At 47.9% G+C, this 24530-nt stretch overlaps 1 protein-coding gene across 1 annotated transcript in view; it reads left to right on the top strand.

Annotated features, from left to right (window-relative positions):
• The window catches only part of BMPER (BMP binding endothelial regulator), a 174542-nt gene that overhangs the window by 69721 nt on the left and 80291 nt on the right, over positions 1 to 24530 (top strand). The window contains exons 6-9 of the mRNA XM_014452760.2: positions 14708 to 14807; positions 16354 to 16463; positions 19105 to 19245; positions 21811 to 21915. Coding sequence (XP_014308246.2) covers positions 14708 to 14807; positions 16354 to 16463; positions 19105 to 19245; positions 21811 to 21915 — 456 coding nt within the window. The remainder of the gene's footprint in view (positions 1 to 14707; positions 14808 to 16353; positions 16464 to 19104; positions 19246 to 21810; positions 21916 to 24530) is intronic.

Below are 24530 nucleotides of genomic sequence, written 5' to 3'. Positions count from 1 at the left end.
GCTGACCACATGTGCCGCAGAGTCAGCCCAGGAGGTAGCAGCCAGCGCTATTTTCAGAGGCTGTGGGAGGTGGAGTTTTCGTACTGTGGTATTTAGAAAGATTCCAGAAATGCCAGGCATCGGTAGGGTGACCTGGTTTATGGAATTGGGAAAGGGCTTAGAATTCTATTCTTCTATAGTAAAATATGGAAAAGTTCTGAAAAGAAAATCAAGATAATCCTGAAAAAAATAAATAAAAGAATGGGAATCCCAAGATAGCTTGTAATGACAGTATCCTGCAAACAAATAAAAACCACTGTGTTTTTTGAAATGTATAAAAATATAACCTGAAGTTGACTTTGAAGAGCCAACTATTTAATATAGTATTTACAGGGGGTGAGAGAAAGTTTTGGGGAACAGAATTGATTGCTCAATTAAGGAATATTGACTATGCAATATAAGGACTCATTTAACCAAAAATTGTCACCCGCAAATTTGTGCCAAAGACAAAGAGTGCTATAGTTGCAGATGCTGGGGACTGATGTACAGTAGTAAATTGAAGATGACCATCGTTTCAATTGTGGTCCTCATTACACTGTACCGGAATATGTTCATGTGCTGTGTCAAAAGGGTTCTAGGGTCAAATAAGTTTGAGAAACACCGGATCCCGTATTCTCCCCATTGAATATGCATATGAGTTAAAGGATAAGAAAAGTCCTGCAATAAAGAAACCTATGTCACTTTGGTTAGCACAGCCTAGCCCATTTCTTTGTAGGAATATTGTGTCAGGGAGTCCCTGTTAACCTCGTAGGAAACAGGATTCCCCAAAGTACTAGTTTAGGAAATGCTACAGAAGCTAAAAATGCTACCTGATGATTTGGATGGAACGATTCGGCCAATCCAGACACTTCTTCCAGTGCCTCCAAAAGAGGACAGGTAAAGGTCGGCATGTGCTGGGAAGAAATTGTCATCGTCTTTCTCATCTGGCTAATGCCTTTGTATGAGAAGATGGCCAGCCAGCTGGGGCTGGGACAGTCTGCCCGAGGGATTCTGTGTGCAGAAGGCCACCTATCCTTCCCTCTGGACCTCAGGTGGACTGTGGTCACAGCGCCCATCAATGCTGTGTTTTACAGAAAAAGCATTTTTTTAAAATGGTTACACAGTGACCTATTCTATCTGCAAATAGGGGAGCAGGCCAGTGTGTGTTCCTTTCTATAGCGAGATGAAATGGTTTCCCCCCAATGCCAAAGCACACCCCTCCTTAGGAAAACAAACATTTGCAAGTTTATTTTATAAAATCTGCGTAGAACTTATATAAATATATTGTGACAGCCGCTGTCACACTGCACATATCAAGAAAGTGCTTTGAAACTTTATGCAAATACATGGGTGATGTATACACTACTGTACACCCCAAAGACTACTCCATGTGTTGCTGGTGCCAAGGAAAACACCAGTGTCTCCGGCAAATTCACAGGGAGAACCACCGCAGCCCTGGACCCTGCACGGCCATGTTCTCCTGGCCAGTGAATGGTACCTTGAATGGCTATGGGGTAAGGGAGCTGAAGGTTTGATTTTTATCGGGAAGTTTTATAGGTCAAGTACATAGGTTGGGTACTGTTCCGGGTACTTGAAGCACATTCACTCACAAAATTTTCACAACAGCTTTGTGAAGAAAATGGCATTGTTTAGTAATAATGTAACCAAGACTCAGATGAAATAAATTGCCCAAGGTCACTCATTTATTCATTTATGGAGTTGGCTGGGATTCAAAATTAATTTGACCCTGAGTATTTGCAAGAGCCAACATTTAATGAGCACTTACTGTGCACCAGGCACTGGGCTAAAAGCTTTACCTCCTTCGTCTGATTCTTTATATGCGCTCTGAGAGTGGGTACTGTTGTTTTTCCTAATTTATAGTTGAGGAAATCGAAGCTTAGGGAAGTTCAGTCACTTTGGTGCAAAGTAATAAGGAAGGTGCAAACGGGGGTCGGAAGGAGCCCTTAACCCCAGGGGTTTGTTCCTTTGAAGCAGGAGGGTTTCCAGTTTTCCTTCTTATTTTTTAAAAAAATGTTTTTATTGATTTTAGAAAGAGAGGAAGGGAGAGGGAGAGAAGGAAACATCCATCGGCTGCCTTCTGCATGCCCCCTACTGGGAATCTAGCCTGCAGCCCCGGCATCAAACCAGCGACCTCTCGGTGCATGGGACAATGCTCAGTCCACTGAGCCACACCGGCTGGGGCCAGTATTCCTTCTCGATTTATAATCTGGAACCTTTCTTGATTTGCACTGAGCTTTAAGGTATAACTGATTTGCTCGTGCTGTCACCGACTAGGAGTTCATAAACATTTTAAGAAGTCATTATTTTCCCTCAAATTTTTGATTCATCATCCAGTTTCTGGAGTTTGGTATCACTGCCACATTCATGGATGTTATTTCTACAACTCTAAGAATGGATCAGATTTGGAGTTTTGAGAATATTTCAATGCAAAGACCTCACGTATAAATATTAGCTGAAGGACATGGCCGTTTTGCAAAGATGTGCAGCCCTTAGCCCGTCACATTAGGACACGTGTAATACTGAGCTTCTCCTACTGGTATATCCCATGGACCCCGTGGACCTGGGAATGTTTGAGAACAGAATCATTTAAAATTTTTGCTATGAACAGTTTTGGTGCTAGTACTCCTCTTGTCATTTCCAAGTTCTAAGAACTCTTATGTTGTTGTTTTTTTCTGTTTATTTATTTTTATTTTTTTTTATTTATTTTTTATTGCTTAAAGTATTACAAAGGGTATTACATATGTCTCCTTTTTTCCCCCGCCCTTGACAATCCCCTGGCCTCCCCTACCCCCCTGTGTCTTATGTCTATTGGTTATGCTTATATGCATGCATATAAGTCCTTCAGTTGATCTCTTACCCTCCTCTTCTGCCCCCCTACCCTCCCCGGCCTTCCCGCTGCAGTTTGACAGTCTGTTTGAGGCAGCACTGCCTCCTGCACACCCCCTACTGGGGATCAAGCCTACAACCCTGGCATGTGCCCTGACTGGGAATCAAACGGCTTTTTAAAGTAGAACCCATGAGACCTTGTGAGAATTATGGATTTTGAATCCTTATCCCTGTGTGGTTGCCCAGGTTTCCCCACCAAGGCATGTTTTATTACAATTGTAAAGAAAGCAACAGTTTTCCAGGGAGAATTGGTCCAAGGGAATGGGCCACTTGTGATTTCAAAGTGGATCTGCCAGGGGAGGAGTTTGTAAAAAAGGAAGCAAGACCTGAGCCTAATGGGCTCTCAGGCCACACCTGTTCAAAGACTCAGTGGGTCATACTCCTGGTCCCAGACCACTGGAAACACCTTTCCAGAACAAAACCACAAAACAGTCATTGCACAGAATTGTCCACACTGTACTGTAAGTAAAATCTAGAACATAAATGAGTGTATTTTCCACCTTCGTGTTTTGTCTGAGGGGAGATGGAGACAGTTTATTTTGGAGTCTCTGAATAGACTTTATGAGAGAGCTCCCCAGAGAAAATATAAAAAATTTATGTCACATCTAAAATTTAAGGGAAATACTTCACTGCAAGGGCAATATTCACCACCTCCACACTCGTGGATATGCCAGACATTCTTCAGATCACCAATGTAGTCAACCAATCAGAAGTAGCATTGATCTGCTCAGCAGTTGGTCATATACTTTGAGTTACTTGTTGACATCAGTTCTCTGACCTCGGTAAGCAACCTGTTGATGAGTCTCTTTATAAATAACACAGATGAATTTAAAAAGTGATTTTTCTGGATTTAATGGTCATAAAAGGGCTGGGTGTTCTGCCTTTAGTATGTAAACATTCAGTTAATCTGCCTGTCTTCAAGACATTGTCACCATCCTCCGGTTGGCCTGGTGTAATGAAACGGTGGATGATTTTGAACCACCGCCTCCCTGAGTTCTGGACATTCATCCCACAAACACTCCCGTTCAACTCTGGTCTTTGAAGAGAGCCTCTGGGCATATTCTGAGTGGCTGGTCTTGGTCCACTGACCATGGAAGTCCTAGCTGTTCTACGAGGGTTGGTCTTTCCAACCCCAGGTGTCCTTTCGCTCTCCTTCCATCAATTCCTAGGAAGCCTGGGGACGGCCCTGGTTTGTGTTGAGGCCTTTAGGGTAGTTCTCTCATGCACTTAAACTTCTGTCCTAGTGATGGTCTACAACAATGCGTTCCGGATTTCTGGCCTTTCCGCATCATCCTCTCATAGAAGGTGCTCATTGTGTTGTTCAGGTAGAACTTTTCCCCATTCCTCTAACAAGGTTGACTTCATGCTATGGTTCTGCATCTTTTTTGAAAAAACTCTGGGGTTGCTAAGCAAGTTGTCACAGTTACAGAGCTCTTGTCCACTCAGACCTTGTATGTGTCTGGGCAAGCTTCCTACCCAGCTGCTACCTCACTGAGCTACCTCCTCCCTTTTGGCCTCTTCCACAGCATGTTCTGGCCACGATTACAAGACGCTTCTGAACCTGACCTGATATGATTCCAGGAGAAGCTCAATTTATAGAACTCACTGTTTCTATCAGAAACCAAACACTCTCTCTATCTGGCCGAATATGTAAATATAGTTGTCAGAGGATACACCTGGGCCTTGTCCGTAGGTGCTATCTTATGCTGCCCTGTGCTGGACACTGAGACCAGTCTTCCTGAAGTCAGTGCGCGTGAGAGAGGAGATGCCACTCTCTGGGCTGGATGAGTCCCCTGCTGCTGTGCCTGCTGATGTTGCCTTGCACTGCCACCACTTGGCTGGCACTTGGGTTCTCAGCCTGGCGTGACTGCTGCTGCCACACGCTTGGATTCTGCATTGCCACTCGTGTCCTGGCGGCCTCTGATGACAGAGCAGGTGTGGAGGGGAAGAGGGAAGGACCAACATCTCTTTCCTCTGTGTATGTTTTACTCAATTATAGGAATCCCAAATTCACGGGGCCTGTCCGTGAATATTTCACGGGGGTTTAGTGCCTGGGACCCTTCAGTCCGCAGGCCGACGCTCTATCCACTGAGCCAAACCGGTTTTGGCGTATGCGCTGCATTTGGGATGAGTTGAGTGGCAGATGCCAAGATACATTGAGATACCACCTCCCCCCTGTCCGTCGACTTAGTGACTGGTGATTCTGTTGTGCTGCCTCTCTCCCTCCCTCAGGATGGATTTTTTTCTCTCTCTTTCTCATGAGAAGCCAAACGAGTGAACCTCTCCCTTTCACTGGACTTGCCCAGACATGTCAGAACACTAGTGTTGGCTCAAACCGGGACCCCCCACCACAGCTGTTTCCAACAGCCTGGACGCTTCTTTTCCTTTGATCATAGTTGGCCTCGATCGCAATCATCCGAAGAGCTTGCCAAGATTGGGTTGCAGCCTGATTATCTCAGAACATAAACTTCGAATTGGTTGACAAGACCAATACCCAGGGGTATTACCAGTTTGAATGAATAGTGCCAGAAACCTCTAGTCAACCTGGACCGTGTCCCTTGATGGAGGCCAGAGTGTTTATGGGGCCCCATGACACTTTACTTATAACGGTTTAATATTTTTTAGAGTTTTAGGCAATTGGCACCTGATACAAAATAGAGAAGTGTACATAGTAATTACACTGAGTGGAGATTTTGAAAAAGTTCTCGTTATAAGACCACAGTGTCTAACACATAGAAACTCACAAATGTGTTGAATAGGCAAAGCCAAAATGCTGTGACTAGTCCACTGCTATTTGGAAATTAAAATAGACTTTAAATGTAATTTTATTTTTCAGGAGTGTGTTCAGGCATACTGTATTAGGGAATAGTTCAAAGACTTCTAAGTATAATTTTGTCAATACACTGAGGGAATCCAGACATATGTTGTTTTTTAAATATGTTTTATTGATTTTTATAGAGAGAGGAAGGGAGAGGGAGAAGGAGAGGGAGAGAGAGAATCATTGATGTGAGAGGGAAACATCCATCAGTTGCCTCCCACACGCCCCCTACTGGGAATCAAACCTGCAACCTGGGCATGCGCCCTGGCCGGGAATTGAACCAGCCACCTTCCTTTCAGTGCATGGGTGACACTCAACCAATGGAGCCACACGGGCCAGGGCCGGGCATATCTGAATGAAGACTAGTTCATTTCAAGACAACAGATATTTTGGTGCCTCAGGAAACCTCCCTGGAGCATGCACACTTCTAAATTATTTTCAGCTTTAACTGACAACCCAACAGGTAGGTGTTGAACTGAAAAACCAAGCAGGTCTGATGTTATGTTGGTCTTGCTGTGGAGCTAGGAAGGCACCTGAGGACGACAGAAGAAATATGGACGGGGCTCCTGCCCTGCGTGAACGCTTAGCCGAGCTTCGGGGCAATGATAAGTCCAGATGTAACAGTAAGGAAACAGATGAAGCAACACGCAGAGCACGTGGTCTGCATAAATTAGTTTTGGTAGCCGAAACTGAATGGTCAACAGGAAGATTCTAGAGAAGCAGTTCACCACGGACGCCCGTGTTTCTGTCTCTGCGGGGCAGTATTTCCAGGGACTCTTGGACCTTCCGAGGTCTTTGCGTGCCTTCGTCCTTCCCGCACGTCCAGCGCGTCTGTGGTGTGGACCGCCTGGCGATCATGAGAAACGCCCCTTCTCCCGCACAAGGGTGTTATTTCCTTCCTCTCAGGACTGGCTCATAACTCAGGGAAGGTGTGAGTTCTGAACGATTGTTCCTTTCATCTCCCTGGCAGCGGGCCAGCCTGCGGATAGAGCGTTTGATGTGCAGCGGTGGGCTTGCAGCAGCCCTGACTCCTCAGATGATGATGAAAGGGTGAACTCGGATGCAAAAGGCAAGAGGAGGAATGGGGCTCGTTTCCTTTCCTTGGCTCTTTCTCTCGGGTGGCAGTTGAGAAACGTCCTACCCGGGTGGTCTCCGGGAATGTGCACTATTGGGAGGGTGTTCTCTTGTAGATTTATTTGTTTATTTATCGATCGTTTCAGAGAGGGAACACCCGTGTTCGCTGGCGTGGCCGGGCCAGACTCTCAGGGTCCCGTCAGCAAGCCCTACCTCTCTGCTCTGGGATCCTGGGAACGAGGTATCACGTTCCTCGGGGCAGATCGCGTATGCTCAGCTGTCCCTCTGCACAGGCCTGCAGACACCAAACAAACCGGGGCTGGCAACTTCATCCTGATGGCCAGGGCTTTCCTTGCCCCGCCCTTCCCAGGGTGATTGCTCAGCCATCTCATCTGAGCTTGGTCCCATAGGATGACCTTCTCCTCCTGCTTCTGAAATAGAAAAGAAAGGAGTAAAGTATCTGTGGAAACCCAGAACTCGTTGGAATTTGCCGCAAACGGTATCCCAGTCTTGTCAGTGATGTGTGTGTCTGACCGTGTGGAACGCTGGGTTTGGGGAAGAGGAAAAGTTTCTAAATTTTATTTTTTAAAGCAAAAACATTAAGAAAACAAACACAAAAACCTGCCATTCAGCTAAGCGACAGGAAAGAGCTAAGAGCAAGGACTCAAAGAAGACACACTTCACCTTTAAATATGAGGCTTACATACAACAGTGAACGCATGCATACCACCTGTTAATCGGGGGTCTGATGTTTATTTCAGGGGAATTATGAGCTCTGGCTCTACCTCTGTGCACGTGCAGTCTGCACAGCCAGGCCTGTGTGCTCACTCAGGTGGGCGATAGCCGGCCTGGAGCTGTGCTGTCAGCAGGGAAAGGCCTCACTGTGGTGCCCGCAGACCCCTGCGGAGGCCACACAGGCACTTTCCTATAATTTCTGCAAGTGTCTTTCATCAGGATGAGCACAGTCAACCTCTCTGGGACTCATCTCTCTGGCCCTCAGAACACACTGCAGTCCTGACAGGGCTGGTGGCGTGGGCCAGACGATGACTGGCCAAGTCATACAGCTTGGTGGGAACTTCAACTTAGGGGGTTTACTGCTCACCAACAGGGCTGGCATTGCGGCCTTAAGGAAGCCTGTGGGCGACCTGGGAGATTTTCCTACTTTATTAACCCCCTGAAATTGTTCCTAAAGCTGTCCATCAGCATGTGGGATTTTGCCCCTGACAAGGAGAGAATAAGGTGAGAAATTCAGATGGTCTGCTTGCAATGTCACCTTCTAAATTTAGGATGAAATAACTAGGCACGCACATAAGGAGAAGAACAAACAACTTGTTCAGCTCAGCAGCCATGCAACCAGGGTTGAAATTGAGGTTCTTGACTATCTTTTCTTTCTGAAAAACATAAGAAAACCCAGCCTTTTCAGTGAGGGGAAGGTGGATGGAACAGGTTATATTGGTGTGTTGTAGCGACTTCAGGCCTGAACTATTACACCTGGGCCTGCACAGTGAAATTATATGTCATTTCTTGACTAATAATTTTGCTAAGCAGAATAATGTACCCCTCGACTCATGAGATGTCCCTGTCCTAATCCCCCAAATCTGCGACTGTTACTTTATATGGCAAAAGGGACTTTGCAGATGTGATTAAGTGGAGGCTTTTGAGATGGGAGATTACCTTGGGATATTTGGATGGGATCTGGTACAAAATCCTTATAAGAGGGAGGCAGGCGGGCCACGATCACAGGAAATGTGATGACAGAAGCAGAGGGCCAGAATCAGAGCAGAGAGAAATTTGAAGATGCTACACTGATGGCTTTGATGATGGAGAGAGGAGGCCATGAGCCAAGGAATGCAGGCAGCCTGCAGAAGCTGGAAAGGGCCAGGCAATGGATTCTTCCCTGGAGTCTCGAGAAGGAATGCGGGCAGCCCTGCTGACACTTTGATTTTAGCTCAGTGATTGATTTCAGACTTCTGACCTCCAAGGACTGGAAGATAATAAATGTGTGTGGTTTCCAGCCACTAAGGCGGTGTGGCAATTTGTTGCAGCAGCAATAGGAATCCAACACAGTGACATTGGCAACAGCACACTGGGACTTAGACACATTAATTGATGGGAAAAAGGAAAGGGATTTGCTTCCGGTTTGATTCCCAAGACAGAGCACGAGGTCATGGTTCTCTGAATAGGCAGTGAAGGACAAAAGGGTTTTTATTTTTGTCAGCCCAGAGGGTACTTCCCACAGGTATTGTTTGCTTAAACTGTATGGGACAAAATAGGTTATCTTGGCCAAGCTTTCCCCACATGTCCTTGACTCAGTGTAAAATCAAAGTTGGGTTTTATTTTGCATTTTGCAAAATCCGGTGCCTCAGGCAGCAACATCTAAATCACCAGGGCAGGTTATTAAAGATGCAGATGCCTGGACTGTGGTTGGGGAAACTTTGATCTAGTGCTATTGTTGTCCACTGGGAGTGTTTTTGTTTCCTGGGGACACTTGGCAAAGTCGAGACATTTCTGTTTGTTACAACCAGGGGATGAAGGGTGATACTGGCATCTAGTGGATGGAGGTATCTACTAAACACCCTACAAAGCATAGCACCGACCCCAGAGAACACTGATCTCACCCAAAATGTCAATGGTACAAAACTCTAGTCTAATGGGTCTCACAAGCGCACACATAAATTATTATACCACAGTGGTATATGCCTGTACGCCAGTGTAGTGTGTGTGTGTGTGTGTGTGTGTGTGTGTGTGTACCTTTCTCTCTCTTTCTCTCTAAGTAGGCTCATTACCCACCACAGTTTGGGTGTCCTCTCTCCCCTTTCCACTCTACTTCTGTTATTTTAGTTGGACAGCTCACCTGCTGCCCTCCACTGCTTGACTTCCTGCCTGCACTGGCCAAGAACAGGGAAAGCCATGCACCAAGAGCTTTACCCCTGGAAGTAACTGCCAGGCTCTGAAACTTTACCACAAGAAATATCCAGGTCAAAGGGAGGTAGGGCCAAGGACAGTTGCTTTTTTCATGTGTGAAGTTGTTTTGTTAATCCTCACCCGAGGATATTTTCCCATTGATTTTTAGAGAGAGTAGAAGGGAGGGAGACAGAGAGAAACATCGATGTGAGACACGTCGCTTGGCTGCCTCCCACACGCACCCTGACTGGGCCTGGGGATCGAGTGTGCAACTGAGGTACATGCTTATGACTGCAGTGGAACCCGGGACCCTTCAGTTTATAGGCCGATGCTCTAGCCACTGAAGCAAATGGGCCAGGGCTCATGTGTGAAGTTTTTTGACCCAATTTGTAAGTCAGAGTGGGTGCTCTGCTCAAAATCAGCTTTGCACCACTGTTTGTTATGACGTAAGTATTCTGTGTCACCCACGATGTTTTTCTCCCCTACACCAGCCGCTCCAGTGTTCCTGTCCCCTTGTTCCCACCTTCATCTGGAATGAGTGAGAGCTCCATTCTCTTGAAAGAATTGAACACTGGACAAAACAGCCATTGTAGAGTGTGCCCAAGTGCAGCTGATGGGCTGTAACTGGTTAGAAACGCACTGCTCTGCTTCTCGCCTCCCGTTAGAGAGCTGGGCTCTGAGTCCTGGTCCAGGGATGGGTTCCAAGCCGCAGGACGGTTTCCAGCCCCCACTTCTCAGTGGTCCTCAGGGGTGGGAGAGGCATCCTGCCTGCACATGGCTATGGTTTTATCATCCTGCACTCATCGCTCTGTTCAGGAAGATAGAGTTTTATTATGCAACAACTGCTACTCTAGGGTAAACTTTGACACAAAGCATTGTGTTCTTGACTGAATCAGCTAAAACAAAAGTCAGGGGGCAGACAAGAGACCTGGGACATGTTTCAAGTCTTTTAAAAACAGCTACTTTTGGAGAAGCATTCAGATATACAATTAGAACAAATGGCCACCTCTAAAGAACACACTTGCCCTTCCAAAAAAAGACAGATGGTGAATGTCATGCCTCATCAGTGCTGGGGAAGGTCCTGGCATTCCTTCTTTGTTGACCAGGTGAGAATATAGTAGTTACATGAAGATGTTCAACTTTATGGGAGGGTGACACCGCTCACCCCTGAGTTGTCCAAGGGCCGGCTGTAGTCAGTAGTCTCTATGTATTTTAACAATCTAGTAAATTTCAAACATTTAACAAAATACATAGGATCCTAGGAATCCTACCAGCTTTCCAAGTTGAGGTTGACTGTTGGTTTTTGAAGTCTCAGCACCAACAAATATTTGATTATTACCTAAAATGCGCAAAAGTCAAGGACATACAAACGTCAGTGGATGCAGACAGCCCTCAACTGTGCCTTCTCATCAGCATCCTGTGATTAAAGACGCATCTAAAGAATTCAGCCAGTTCTAGAGCTCAGCAGAGTGGTGGCTTTGTCCTTCAAGCAAAAACTTTTACTGAAATATTCCTTGAGCCCATTGCTTTTATGAAGGATGTTGGGCTCTAAGGACTGATTCCTGTTCCAACAACAATCTAGTTTTGAAGGCAAAACCAGTGTCATCTTGCATGTGTCAAAAAGACAGAGAATAGCTGAGAAAAGAAGAGATATGGGAAGAAGTTACTGGGACACAAACAGATTTAGAAGATTTCATAGATGAGAAGAGGCTTGAGATAGACCTGGAATGAAGCGGGATTTCCATAGGGGTCAATGATGGGGTGGGGGAAGAGGGGAAGAGGTATGTATAACAGGTGGAAGTTGTAAGATGTGCTTAAGGCAATGAAGAAAGAAATGAGGTACCCTGGACCTTCTCTGTAGGTTGGAGTTGGGAGGGAAGAAGATTGGAAAGGAGATTATGGGTATCTTGACAAAGTAGGCTAACTGTGGTGATAGAGAACTAATGTGTCCGAGGGTTTTCATGCAGCGTTTTTTTGTTGTTTTTTTCTTGTTCATTAAACAGTGGGTAGATTTCCATATGGTGACTTAGGAAGCAAGCAGGCTTTTTTCGTTTCTTGCAAAGTTCTTGATGTGCCCTCCATTCAGCCTGTTATCCATCCAGAAGAGAGAGAATAGAGCATTGCAATTTTTAAAATTTTATTATTTTGAACTTATTGGGGTGATAATGGTTAATAAAATTATATAGGTGTACAATTCTATAATACATCATCTATGTATTGTATGTTAACCCCACGCCAAGTCTTCTTCCATCATCATTTATCTTCCCTTCACCCTCTCCTATCTTCCCTCAACCCCCTTTCTCTCTGGTTGTATCAAAGACTTTTGTGGTATATTATTTCCATGCACCTCCTGTTGGTTGGAACTGAGTCATATGGCCACACCTAACTGCAAGGGAGTCTGGGAAATGTAGTGCCTCTGTGTTGGAAGAAAAAAGAAACAAATGTCAGCGAGTGACTTCTAGCCTGAGTGGGTTGAACTTGATCCTGAATGCAGTGGTAATTCATCCTCTACCTTAGCATGGGGGCATGCTCAGTGGTGATGCAAGCTCCATCAGGAGAGTGATTTATGGATGTTACATTCACTGCTATATCCCCAGCATATGCGAGGCCTCGCCTCCAATATTTGATCAAATAACAAAATGATGGATGGATGCTGGAAAGGAGTCCTGACCATATGGAACCTTCCAGGATCAATTAGGGGAAGAGAGTTGAGGCAGGGACGCCAATTAGAAGGCGATGGCCATCATCCGATAGAGCCCGAGTGTGTGCAGGTACCGTGGGGATTCGTACATTTTTAGAAACAGGAATGTTTACTTCTGCTACTTTAACATTTTTAGTTTACAGCACAGCCGCAGCTTATAGTTTAACCAGAGTCCCTGCGGAGCTGAAATCATAGACACAGCTTGTGAGCCAACCGGCCTGGGGCTCTGTGGAGGCATCCCTGGGCAGGCAGCCTGGGGACTGGGACTGTGCCACAAGCTGCAACCCAAACCAAATAAAACTCGACCAAACCAGCAAACCCCCATTGGAGTTCAAGTTACTTTAGGGGACTCTGGGGAGACACACTCCGCAGCTGCATTATGTATGCAAAATGCGCTCTCTGACCTCATTGTAAGGAAAATTACTGGCGTCCACAGAAATCTTTTGCCAGCTTTCCAAAGTGTTGGACAAGTTCACTCCTGTGCAATTATGCAACATTTAAAAAAATTGTAATTTTAAAACATGCCTGAGAAATAGATGCTGATTCAACAAGAACAGAGAGTGTCCCCGAGAAGAATCCGTTCTCTGTGCTCCCGAGAGAAGCCCGCACACAGCTCGCCCCGTGCGGCCGGGGCTCCCACATTTTAGGGAGTTATTTGCAGATAGATTTCTTGGAAAGGAAAAGCTAAGGGCAGCCGGTGTCCTCCCTCTCCATCTGACATTTGTGGCTTATGGATAAGCTGGGGCCGACCTCAGCGTCTGGTCTCTCCTCGGAGTCCACGCCCCTGGAGCCCGGTGAGGGGCCAGCCTCTCGGATTCTGCGGGGTCCGGGGAGGAGCTGCCCCTGGAACAGCCAGGATTCCTAGGAGCTTTTTAGTGATTCTTGCTGATCTGAAAATAATGGAAAAGCAACAGAAGAGCTCTTTGTGGTATTTTCACATGTTCTTTATTGGTTTGGGGAAGGATCCAACAGTAAAGTGGTTTAAAAATCATAAATATTTAGAAAGACATCATGTGCCCTACCCTTTTCACCCATCCCCACCAAAAAATAAACTATAATAATACAAATGGCAGGAACAGGAAGAGAAGGCAGCAACAACAGGAGCCGGCAGCGTGCTGGGAGGGGGTGGCTGTGACCCAGGCGGCTGTGCGGCTACGCGGAGTCCCTGCAGAAGGCGCTGGGGACTGAGGAAATGCGAGGGGGGTCTTTTCCCGCCAGGTCCGGGCTCTGGGAGGCCAGTCCCTCCTTTCCCGAGGCCTCTTGAGATATAAGTTATCAGCCTGAGACAACGGGTGCCTGCGGCTCTTAATTTGGTTTCTATCTCAAATCCCAGAGAAGCCAACCGGTGAAAATTATTCACACATTTGTTAGCAAATTCATTTTGCACAGGGTAGTTTTCGCATGAGCCTTGCAGAGGTGTTGGATGTAAGTTGACTGAAAAGCTGCTGTTTTTGTTGTGTTTCGTCTTGTTTTCCCCCAGCCCCGGCTTTCTGAAGATTCAGTTACAAGTTTGAAAAACAGGTGCCTCTCTGAGGGCCAGAGAAGGGAGTGGGCATACTGTGTGTGCGCCTTCTAGGAGGAAGGAATGGGCGTCAGCAGTCACAGAGGCTGGAGGCTTGAGAATGGGGAGTAGGGACAATATCTGAAGGCTCTAGACTTCTCCCTGGACACACGGAAGCTCTGCCAGCCTTCTCAGTGTCATATACCTTCTACCGAGGTAATGGACAGGTTGGGTTAGCTTGGTAAATTCAGTGCAGTTGTTTGTCTGAATACCGACTTGCAGTGCGCCCATTCTGAGCAGATTGGCCGCCTCCCCTGATCCCAGCCCCACTGAGCCATCCCAGCAACACCTGTAAGCTGTGGCAGGCAGGGAAGCCTTCCTGGAGGAAGACGTGCAGGGCCTACAGAGCGATGAGGTCTGGAAGAGGGGCTTCCTTGGCTTGCTTGGGGTGGGGGAGCGAGGCCAACTCATCCTGGTTTGCCTGACAGTTTCCAATTTTAGTCCCAAAAGCCCCAAATCTCAGGCATCGAGACATTGGCTGGTCCTCAGGAGGACAGATAGAGGCCTGGCCAGGGTGAGAATGATGCCCTCACCGCCTCTCGGAGGGCAGGCTTTTGGCTGGTGCGGTTCCTGTGGTCTACAGGGAAGGGAGGAGGAGGCTCGGGAGAAGTTATACGGGTCCCAGCAGTCACCAGGGAAGGCCCTGGTTTGGTCCAGAAACCTTGGTCATCGGATCTGCATTCACTGACTGTGCTAAATGTGCTTCTCTCTCTCTCTTCTTCAGGGAGGCAGGACACAGTGTGTGCGCGAGGTCTGCCCCATTCTCTCCTGTCCTCAGCACCTTAGCCACGTTCCCCCGGGACAGTGCTGCCCCAAATGTTTGGGTGAGTGACAGTTCTAAGGTCAAAGAACATTGTGATATATTCTCACTGGTTTCCACTGAGCGTGTTCATCCTCATGGCTGTGCTGGGTCCTCAGAGTGTCCTGTCTGCATGGCAACCTCTCTAATTAAAGGAGCATCAGGTGGGCACGAGGTGCAGGGTGGGGGAGGGTGTCTCTTTTCCGAGGCCTCCGCAGAGGTTTCTTCTCTCTTGGCCTCCCTGCATCTGTGACCTGGTGCACCAGGCAGCCGGGGCAATGCCCTCTTGTGAGAGAACAGTATTGAAGACCCTGCCTCTAACCGGGCATCTGATGAGTCGGAACAGATCCTAAAGGCATGTGAAGTAAACAGAGGAATACAGACTCCTGGTACTTTCAGAGGGAAAAAATAACGTGCCAAAACCAGAGGCTTAGAAGGGAAGCAGGGGTTATAGCCAAAAAAGGAAGCCCTAGCTCGCTCTCATTGCACATTTCCTATGTACTAGGCACCATGAGAAATAGTTTATATGCTGCTTCCCATGTAATCTGAAGAATCTCCTGTGCACCTGAAACCTGTGTAATTTTGTTAACCAGGTCACCTCAATAGATTCCATAAAAAAGAATCTTAAGAAGCTGTGCTATGGAGGTGCCAAATACATGACATCATTCGAATGTGTGGTCTAGGTGCGACGATTAGTTTTCTGGAAGGTGGCACAGCCAGGGGTGACGGGTTGGCACCTGAACACGATTCTCTGTGATGCCTAAGCTTATGCTTGAAGCTGCTGCAGCCCGACTGTCCTGGTGGCATGGAGGCAGCACGCACGTCGCCACCGGAAAGGAGACAGTCCATGATGGAGGCTCTAGAGCAGCGGTTCGCAACATGTGAGTCGCCAACCTGTGGGTCGCAACCCCTTTGGGGGTAGAACGACCCTTTCACAGGGGTCGCCTAAGACCATCGGAAAACACATATATAATGACATATTGTTTTTGTGATTAATCACTATGCTTTAATTATGTTCAATTTGTAACAGTGAAAATACATCCTGCATATCAGATATTTACATGACGATTCATAACTAGCAAAATTACAGTTATGAAGTAGCCACGAAAATAATTTTATGGTTGGGGGTCACCACAACATGAGGAACTGTATTAAAGGGTCGCGGCATTAGGGAGGTTGAGAACCACTGCTCTAGAGCGTGAGGCGGTTTGGCGGTCGTTTGTCATCCACATGCCAGCTTCCTCCATATGATCCTTAGTCTCTTGAGTTAGAGGTCAGACTATTTAAGATTCAAATTAAAGTCTATGTCTTAGTCCTCTTGGTTCACTGTATGGATATTCACTAAAGATTTGTTGAACTTACAGCGAGCAATCAAACTCTTTGTAAGAAAAACCCTCTAAATTAATGACTCCTGGGGATCCCCTGGGAGCGTCTGACCCATGGCTCTGTTTTTGTGCATCGGCTGGACCTGGGCTTGTGAGAGTGTGGAACTGCCTGTGCTGTCATTGCTGATAACGAGGGGGCGTCCTTGGCTTCTGCCTTGCTTACACTCTGCCGTTGCTTCCCTCTAGGTCAGAGGAAAGTGTTTGACCTCCCGTTTGGAAGCTGCCTCTTCCGCAGTGATGTGTATGACAACGGATCCTCGTTTCTGTACGACGACTGCACGGCGTGCACCTGCAGGGTACGGTGGTTCCGAGGGGCTGCCGTCCGACAACAGAGCATCTTGGGCTTTAGTGTTAACGTTGTGGCCAAACACGATGTGCCATTTCTCAGAGGGAGGCATTATTGATGCCAGTTTAGGGTGAAATCACACTTAAGGTCACAAGGACCCAAATTACAATTCACTGTCATCTTCCCGAGAACAGCAAGTTCGTTTTTGGTGGTGAGAACTAAACTCTGAGGGGCTGTCTGCGGCACTTACTAAACTCAGACAAATGCACGCGGCGGTGTTCTCTGGAGCTGCTTATCCACAGTGGAACCTCTGGCACAGTGGCCTTACATCCGAGAGAAAAGAGCGGCATGGATTTTCAGTGCATCCATCCCAAGATCAACCTGGGAGTTTGGGAAGAGAGTATTTATGTTTTGTTCACTGTGTCATTCCTCCTTTGAGGCATCACTCGCTTTTCTCAAAAGGCAGCCAGAAGCGGAATGACTGGTAAAGAAAGAATTCCACCACTCCCCAGTTTTAAAGGGATACACATCCCACATTTCTAGGCGGGGCTTATGTGGCGATTTATTTTTGGAACCAAGAACAGAATCACTTATATGGAGGACTTTAGGATCATTCATTAGTGAGTTAACCCACACATCTGTGTAGCCTGCGTGTGGTGCTGTTGGCGGTGGTTTTGTTTTTAATAGCTAAAGGGCAAGAGAGGGCCAGAGGAGTCATTAATTTAGAGAGGGCTCAATACCAGCTCTGAGTCAGTAGCCATGATGAGGGTTCAGAGGTCCTGATTCCTCGTGGCAGGCTTTGTGACGTAGCAGTAACAGCGCTGCTGCAGGGAGGTGGCTGAGTAAGGGCTGCCCTGTCTGCTCCCTGGCACTGAGCACCCACCCGTTCCTAAGCCTGAGGTACTTTCCCGAGGCTCCCTCCTCTCTTCGTGGCTTGTATTAGCCTATGGTAAACAGGCGGCCACTCCTGCTGTTGGCCTGACCTCCATCCTCAGGACTTCTCTTCCTCTCCAGGAATTTCACAGGTTATAGCTTCCTCTTGGGGATACTGAGCTTTTGATAAAACCCATGTCATTCCCAATTCTCTTGATTGCAGGAAAGCCAGTCATCCCCTGAATGGGAACTAGTTCTGCTCACAGTGCTTTGGGTCTCATGGATTCCATGAGAGATGACTAAGAAATATGTCCCAGGACTCAAAAGAAGTGTCACCAACACTGTTCCTTCAAGAGGTTGTTTTATCACGGTTCACAGTCATCTTGGGAAATTGAATGTCTGAATAAGCAGGCTGCAGTCATTTAGGATAGTCAGTATGATTTTCTCTTCCCTTAGAGGAGGGGTGGGGAACATCCAACCCGTGGGCTGTATAAGGCCCGTGAAATCATTTGGTCTGACCCTGCCAAGGCATTAGGGGTGAGTTAATTCAATGTTTGACCAAATATAACTGACTAACTTTTAAGTTGATAATGTTGTATGGCCCGAGAATGATGTTATAAATATCTAAATGGCCTTTGGCAGGAAAAAGTTTCCTCACCCCTGATATAAAGGATATCAAATGGCATTTTTTGAAGGATCACCTCAGTGTCATATTAATCTTGTATAATTAATCCATAAAACTATAGTAGATGGTACCAGAAGTACCTCTTGAAGTTATATAATTAGCACAGAATCTACGGATGTTACGTAGGTTTATACAACCTGCATGTATATAATGCTCAGAAATGTGTCCTGGCTCAAAGCTTACCAGTGGGGTCTGTGTCCTGGAGGGGGGTTTCATCTCGTTTCTCTGCCGTTGTTCGTTCTCACCTTAACTCAACACTCTGAGGGGATTGCTGATCTACCTGGGACACTTCTCTTCTCCATCCCTGTCTCCCACTAAATTTCATGGATGTTTGGCTCTTCCAGTCCTTCCAGCCATCGACCTGCTCCAGGTGGAGTTGTGTCTTGTTGGCTGGGGAACTAGGGAGGTTTCCTTTTCTTAAGCTGCTTTGAACCTCTCTTCCGTGTGTGGTTGAATGAATCAGTAGACTCAGTTTACTAAGCCATTTAATTCATGGAATACCACTTCTTAAGAAACCAGGCCACGCCCCTTAAAGTTACAGATATCAGCTTGTCACCCTCAGAGGTTCGGTGGCCTGGTGAAGGTCGCGCAGTTTACGGAAGAGCTCTGGAACCCAGGTCCAGTTGTGGAATTGCTCCCTCCATTCCTGTTCGAACACAGAAGACACTAATAGATTTCATTTTGAGGTGGAACATTAACTGTTCATTTTGCTCTTTGATCAGAGCTATCCTGCCTTTATGCTGAATTCCTAGAAGGTGGCACAAAGCCTAGAAGGAAAGAGGAACAGGACAGGAACTGACTGGCCCATCGTGAACTGGGCCTTCTTGCCACACGGTGACTGAAGCAGAACCGTTAGTCCCTTGAGCATTAAATCATAAACCCTCGGAAGGTAGGGACACTTTTCATAGTCCAGATATTTAATCAACAAACAGTATTTTGAAGTGGATGAAAGATCCATTGCAGTCAATTAAAATTCGGAATTTTCAGACTGTGCTTGAAAGCAGTGAGTCGTGGGTAGTTAACGCAAGGCCAGGGAGGATGTTTGGTGCGGGTGGGAATCATTTTAATCTCCAGCTTGCCTCTGGGCCCCCAGGACTCCACTGTGGTGTGTAAGAAGAAGTGCTCCCGGGCCGGTGGCTGCGACAAGGGCGAGGAGGCCTGCTGTGAGGAGTGCCTCCTACACGTGTCCCCCGAAGACACCAAAGTGTGCAAGTTTGGCAACAAGGTTTTTCGGGTACGTCATGAGCCAGGCTCAGGGAAATGACTGTATACACTGAATTGTAAAAAGCTCCAGACAACATGCACATTGGGGTCTCCATATTGTGTGTGGGTATGTGTATGTATATATATACATGTATGTGTGTTTATCTATAACTGCACTTATTTATAGTATAATATTTATATGTGTCTATATTTAGAATCCAGTACACACAGAGACAGAGAAGCAAGTGTTTGAAAAAGTTTTTCTTGGTAAAATTTTTCTTTGAAAAATGCTTTGTTTTTTTATATTTTTGCTTTATAAGATATTTTAAACTTATAAAAGCATCATTGCCTTTTCCCAATGTGGTCAGCCCGTGGCTGGGGTTGAGCTGAAACTGCCCCCCCCGGTGGTGCCGTTACGGGGCCTTGAATGCCCGGGACCCTCTTGGCCAGAGCGGCTCAGCGCCCCTCGCCAGGGTCCTGATGGTCTGCAGCTTGAGACGTTCAGGACGTTTTTATGATGCTGCTTTTCAAAGAGAGATTTTCTCCTTCGGGAGATGGTCAGGTGAGGATGCTCATGGTGCACATGGCCAGCACCGCAGTGAGCAGAGGTGAGAGCGCTGCCCTGGCCGAGCCAGCAGGGCCGTTTGCTGGCCACGTGCTCCCCAGGTATTTTACACTGTCTCCTGACGGCCGAGTAGCAAGCTGTGCAGTGGCCAGTTACTTAATTTATTTATTTTTAATCCTCCCCAAGGGTGTGCTTACTGATGTGTGTGCGTGCGTGTGTGTGTGTGTGTGTGTGTGTGTGTGTGTGAGAGAGAGAGAGAGAGAGAGAGAGAGAGAGAGAGAGAGAGAGAGAACACATTGATGTGAGAGAGAAACATTGATCGATTGCCTCCCATCCCTCCCATACCTACTGGGGATTGAACCCCCAACCTGGGCATGTGCCTTGACTGGGAATGGAGCGCACGGCCTTTTGGTGTACAAGATGATGCTCCAACCCACTGAGCCACACCCACAGGGCTGTGCAGCGACCATTTAAATATCAGGATGAAGATTGTTGACTTTGTCCGAAGTCCTTCCCATCTTGTCCTTGTTCCCCAGGGGTGGAGGAGTCCCTCTGTCCCCGAAGGTCTTTTCGTGATCCCCCTGAGAACTGAGACCCCCAGAACCAAGCAGATGGGGAGCTCCTCCGGCAGGCTGCACCGAGCCAGGCCTCCTGTTACACTGCGGGATCGGAGGGGAGCCCTGGTTCTTAGGGAATCAAGAAGATACGGCGTGTCGTGCCCGAGGGAAGGGGTCTTATGCGTGTGGTACTGGCACCAGGCGCCCAGAGCTCTCAGGTCCTCTCTGCACACAGTCACCCCGCCCCAGAGCCCCCGACGCAACCGACTCCCCCTCGTGATGGTGCTGTGTGCCAAGTGCTTTCCAGGCCCCTCCTGACGAGGTTCCTTTATGTGAACTGAGGCAGGAATCCCTGACGGGTCATCCTGGAAATGGAGTCCCAGGAACAGGCTCAGAGTCTGGAATAGTCAGATGCCCTTAAGACAGATCCAGTCAGGTCTTCCTCTCCTGAGAAGTACAAGGCACTGGAGAGCAGGCAGTTCTTGAAACAGCTCCAAAGAGCGAGAAGGGAGAGGAAGAGGTGCAGTCAACCTCGCAGACCTGAGCTGGTGTCTCTGTTTTTAACAACATTTGTTGCTGAGACCCTCAAGGAAGGAGCCCTGGTTTGTTCTCAGGCCCAGCTTGATTGCCTGTAATCTCTTTTCCCAAAAGCAAGGGTGCCCATCCCTGCCTGTTCTCCGGAGCACGGGGGTTCCTGTGGCCGGGCACTTGGCAATGGCGGGTCATAAGTACAGTGAGCCCAAGCAATTCCCCAAGCAGCGAGAAAATGTGTCCCCGAGTGCTTCCCAGCTTGTAGGGAGCAGAGCGCCTGTCAGGCAGGGACACGCATGAGTGGCTCCCAGCGTTTGGACAGACCCCTCGCTTTCAGATGGCTTCCTGGCCAGGTGTCTGCCTGGGAAGTGTGAGTCATTTGAATTAGCCTCTGTCCTTGGCATGTTTGTGCCCGATGTGGTCCAGAACCATGTCCCATCTGGGAATAAACTAACCACCTGTGGACATGTCAATTAATGGCTGGTGCCTGGCTCAGCTTTGAACATATCCGTCTCATCAGATGGGAAAGATTAGACCTTTGTTATGATATCATGTATGAAATTCCTGTGTCTCCTAGTGCAGGAGGAGCAAGATGCAAATAGGACTTAGCTGCCCAAGAATTCTTTTTATATCCTGGAGAGGAACACACCCACACACACACCCACACACACACACACACACACACAGGCACACACGCATGCACACACACAGACACATGCACGCATGCATACACATGCACACACAGGCACACACACACGCGCACACACCCCTTAAATCTGATCTTACATTAAATCAGGTAGGTGCAATAGATACCTCAGAGTTGTGTAATCTAATGATGGCATCCATCACTCATTAAGAAAGGCTTCCCGTGACAGAGTCCAGCCTGCTGGTCTAGCTCCCCACAGCACCCTCTGATGGCAGAACCCTGTGCTCTCTCCCCCAGGACGGAGAGATGTGGTCCTCCGTGAACTGCACCATCTGTGCGTGTGTGAAAGGCAAGACCGAGTGTCGCAAGAAGCAGTGCGCCCCCATCAGCAGCTGCCCGCAGGTACGTGTGGGATGCAGGCTCAGGTGCCTTTACCAGGATTGGGGAGCGTCCAGTGTGTGGCAAGTCCCCTGGGCACCGGACCCCGTTCCCCTGAAACGTCCAAGTGCGCATAGAGCCCCCTGCCCCTTGCAAAGCACCCTCCGAGGGCCCCTCTGCAGCTCCCCCGGAGTCTAGCCTTGCATGGAGACAGCTCCCACCTTGCTCTCGTCTCCGCGCTCCTGTCTCTTAGTGACTCTGCCCAGGTCTGTGTTTTCATGTCTCCAACGCCTGTTGGTCTGCTCCCTGGTCTCTTTGGCCGGGTTTTCTGTTGAGTATCAGCAGCACCCTTTGCATTCTCCTCCTTTCTCTCTCTCTCCTCAGATCAGAGTCCCTTCCCGTAGTCATTCAAGTCACATGTGGTTGTTTCTCAATAAATTTCCCAAGGGTTTTCTCCTACCTAGCAGCACCCCCCCCCCGCCCCCCCGCTCTGCTCCCCTCTGAGGTTTTCCCTCTCGAACCCTGGCTTCCATTGTAGCCCCGAATGGAAATTGCGTCCTGGTGGAAATATCTCTTTTCAGAAGCCCGAGGTTCCCACTCGCTGAATAAAGTGCCCATTATCTTCTAAAACTCGCGTTCAGTGAATTCGCCTCGGCAACTTGAGACCCATGCATTTTGGGAAAATGTCAAACCTATTCAATACCTTGCAGTGAATGAAAAAAATACATGCACGGATCCAGGGCATGTGCTCCCTCCTCTGGTATCGACAGCCTTTCATTTCATCCACATCTGTGGTTATTGTAAACAGCAAGGCGCTGCTGTTGCTTGACTCCCAAACGCAGCATGAGAAACAACAGCTGCTGCTATTGCACAACCGAAGAAAGAGGGAGAAAAAAGCGGAGAAAAAAAACCCACCTAGAAAACCCTAATTAGTCTTGCTTTAAAAAGCCTCGGACATAAAACCGAAAACCTCCCATAAAAAAGAAGAAGGGAGATCCAGTCCACGGACTTGAACACGGTCTGCTTATAAATATTCATTGGAGAACAAGATCACTTCTCCGCCAGTCCTGGGGGAACCCTGGCTGCTAATGACCACTTGCCGCACATGTTAGTAATAACGGGCTTCCTATTCCAGAGACAAAATCAGGGCGCGGTGCCAACCTAGTGGCTCCAGTAACAAGCTCCATGGGCCGTGGTGAGAGTCCGGCTTCACGGGGTCCTGCCGCCGTGGCGGGGTCGCTGGTTTTCATTGTCCTCCTGCTGTGGGGAGGTCCGTGCTTTTTATGTCACCGGCAGCATCTCGTTAGCCTTTCTTCTTGGCGGGCCACGTTTGGGCCAGGGGCATCCATGCCTCCAAACACAGGCCTTTCCCTGGCTCCCTCCTCGGCTTGTCAAAGCTTGTAGTGCCCAGCTCCTGCCTCGGGGGCCGCCTTCGTGTTTCTAGGCATCTTTCCAACCATTCCTCCAGCGCACACTCTCCCTCCTCCGTGGCCAGCACAGGACTTTGGGAGAAAACTTAGTTCTACCATGGAAATCCTGTTGAACACTTCCTTCCCCTCCCCTGTGTTGCCCGGAGAGATAAAAACACTCCAAGGAATGATCCTGTGTTCCCTGCTCTGTCCTGGCTGGGCACTGCGCATCTCTTTCCCCAGAAGTGTGGGTGCCTTGTTGAAGGAGGCTCTTATGGTTGGATTCCTTGTTCACCCTCCCTGGCAACTCCCCAGAGGCAAAGGACTACCTTTCGTGAGAAGGGCTATGAGGGTTCCAGTGGGGACAGGGCTGTGATGACACCATCATCTCACCATCGCTCACATGGACTGAGACTTTCTCTGCAGTCGCAGGGCTGACCCCATTTAATGCTGAGACCACTCCTCCAAATGGTTGTCATTACTGCCCCCTTCTTACCGCGGAGGTGGTAGCATGCCTGGAATGCCACAGCCAGGAGCCCCGACCTCATAGCTCGTGCTTGAGTTATCCCCCCTAGTTTGGTAATATGACCAGCCCCACTTCCATTGTCTAAAGAAGTTGATGGCAGTTCTGCCAACATGCAGATGTAGGAGATCACATCGCCATGTGTTGGGGGCTTTGGATGTAGACAGCTCTGCTCTATTCGGATAGAGCCCCTCACTCCTCTCCCTGGGGTCGGCATGCCATTGGCCAGAGCCAAGCACATTTGGTTTTGTCCTCAACTGCTTTCAGTCCGAGAAACCCAAGGAAACCTGGCTGCCCAATAGAAATAGAAGAGACAGCTCTTGGCAATGAACACATGTCGTGATGCCCCACTCCATGGGATGGCTGAAACCCATGCATTTTGGGGAAAATGTCAAACCTATTCAGTACCTTGCAGTGAATGAAAAAAATACATGCATGGATCCAGGGCATGTCCTCCCTCCTCCAGTATCGACAGCCTGAGTTTTAAGTCTTATTCAAAGTCACTATGGCCCTTATACAATTTAGGACTAGCTCAGTGAGTTTCAATTGGTGTGCTGTGACACACTGGTGTGCCGAGACATACTGGTGGGCCACAAGAATTTCTTAAACGTGCCATACCTATTAGATTGCCAAATAAAAAAATGACAACAACCAAAACAACAATAGCCATCTGGTGTGAATAAGTCAAAATTATACCTATTTTTATT

Source organism: Myotis lucifugus, unplaced genomic scaffold (genome assembly GCF_000147115.1).
Source record: "Myotis lucifugus unplaced genomic scaffold, Myoluc2.0 scaffold_18, whole genome shotgun sequence".
In the NCBI taxonomy this organism is placed as follows: Eukaryota; Metazoa; Chordata; class Mammalia; order Chiroptera; family Vespertilionidae; genus Myotis; species Myotis lucifugus.
The sequence above is the reverse complement of the archived record's forward strand: the minus strand, read 5'-3'. Positions and strand labels throughout refer to the sequence as shown.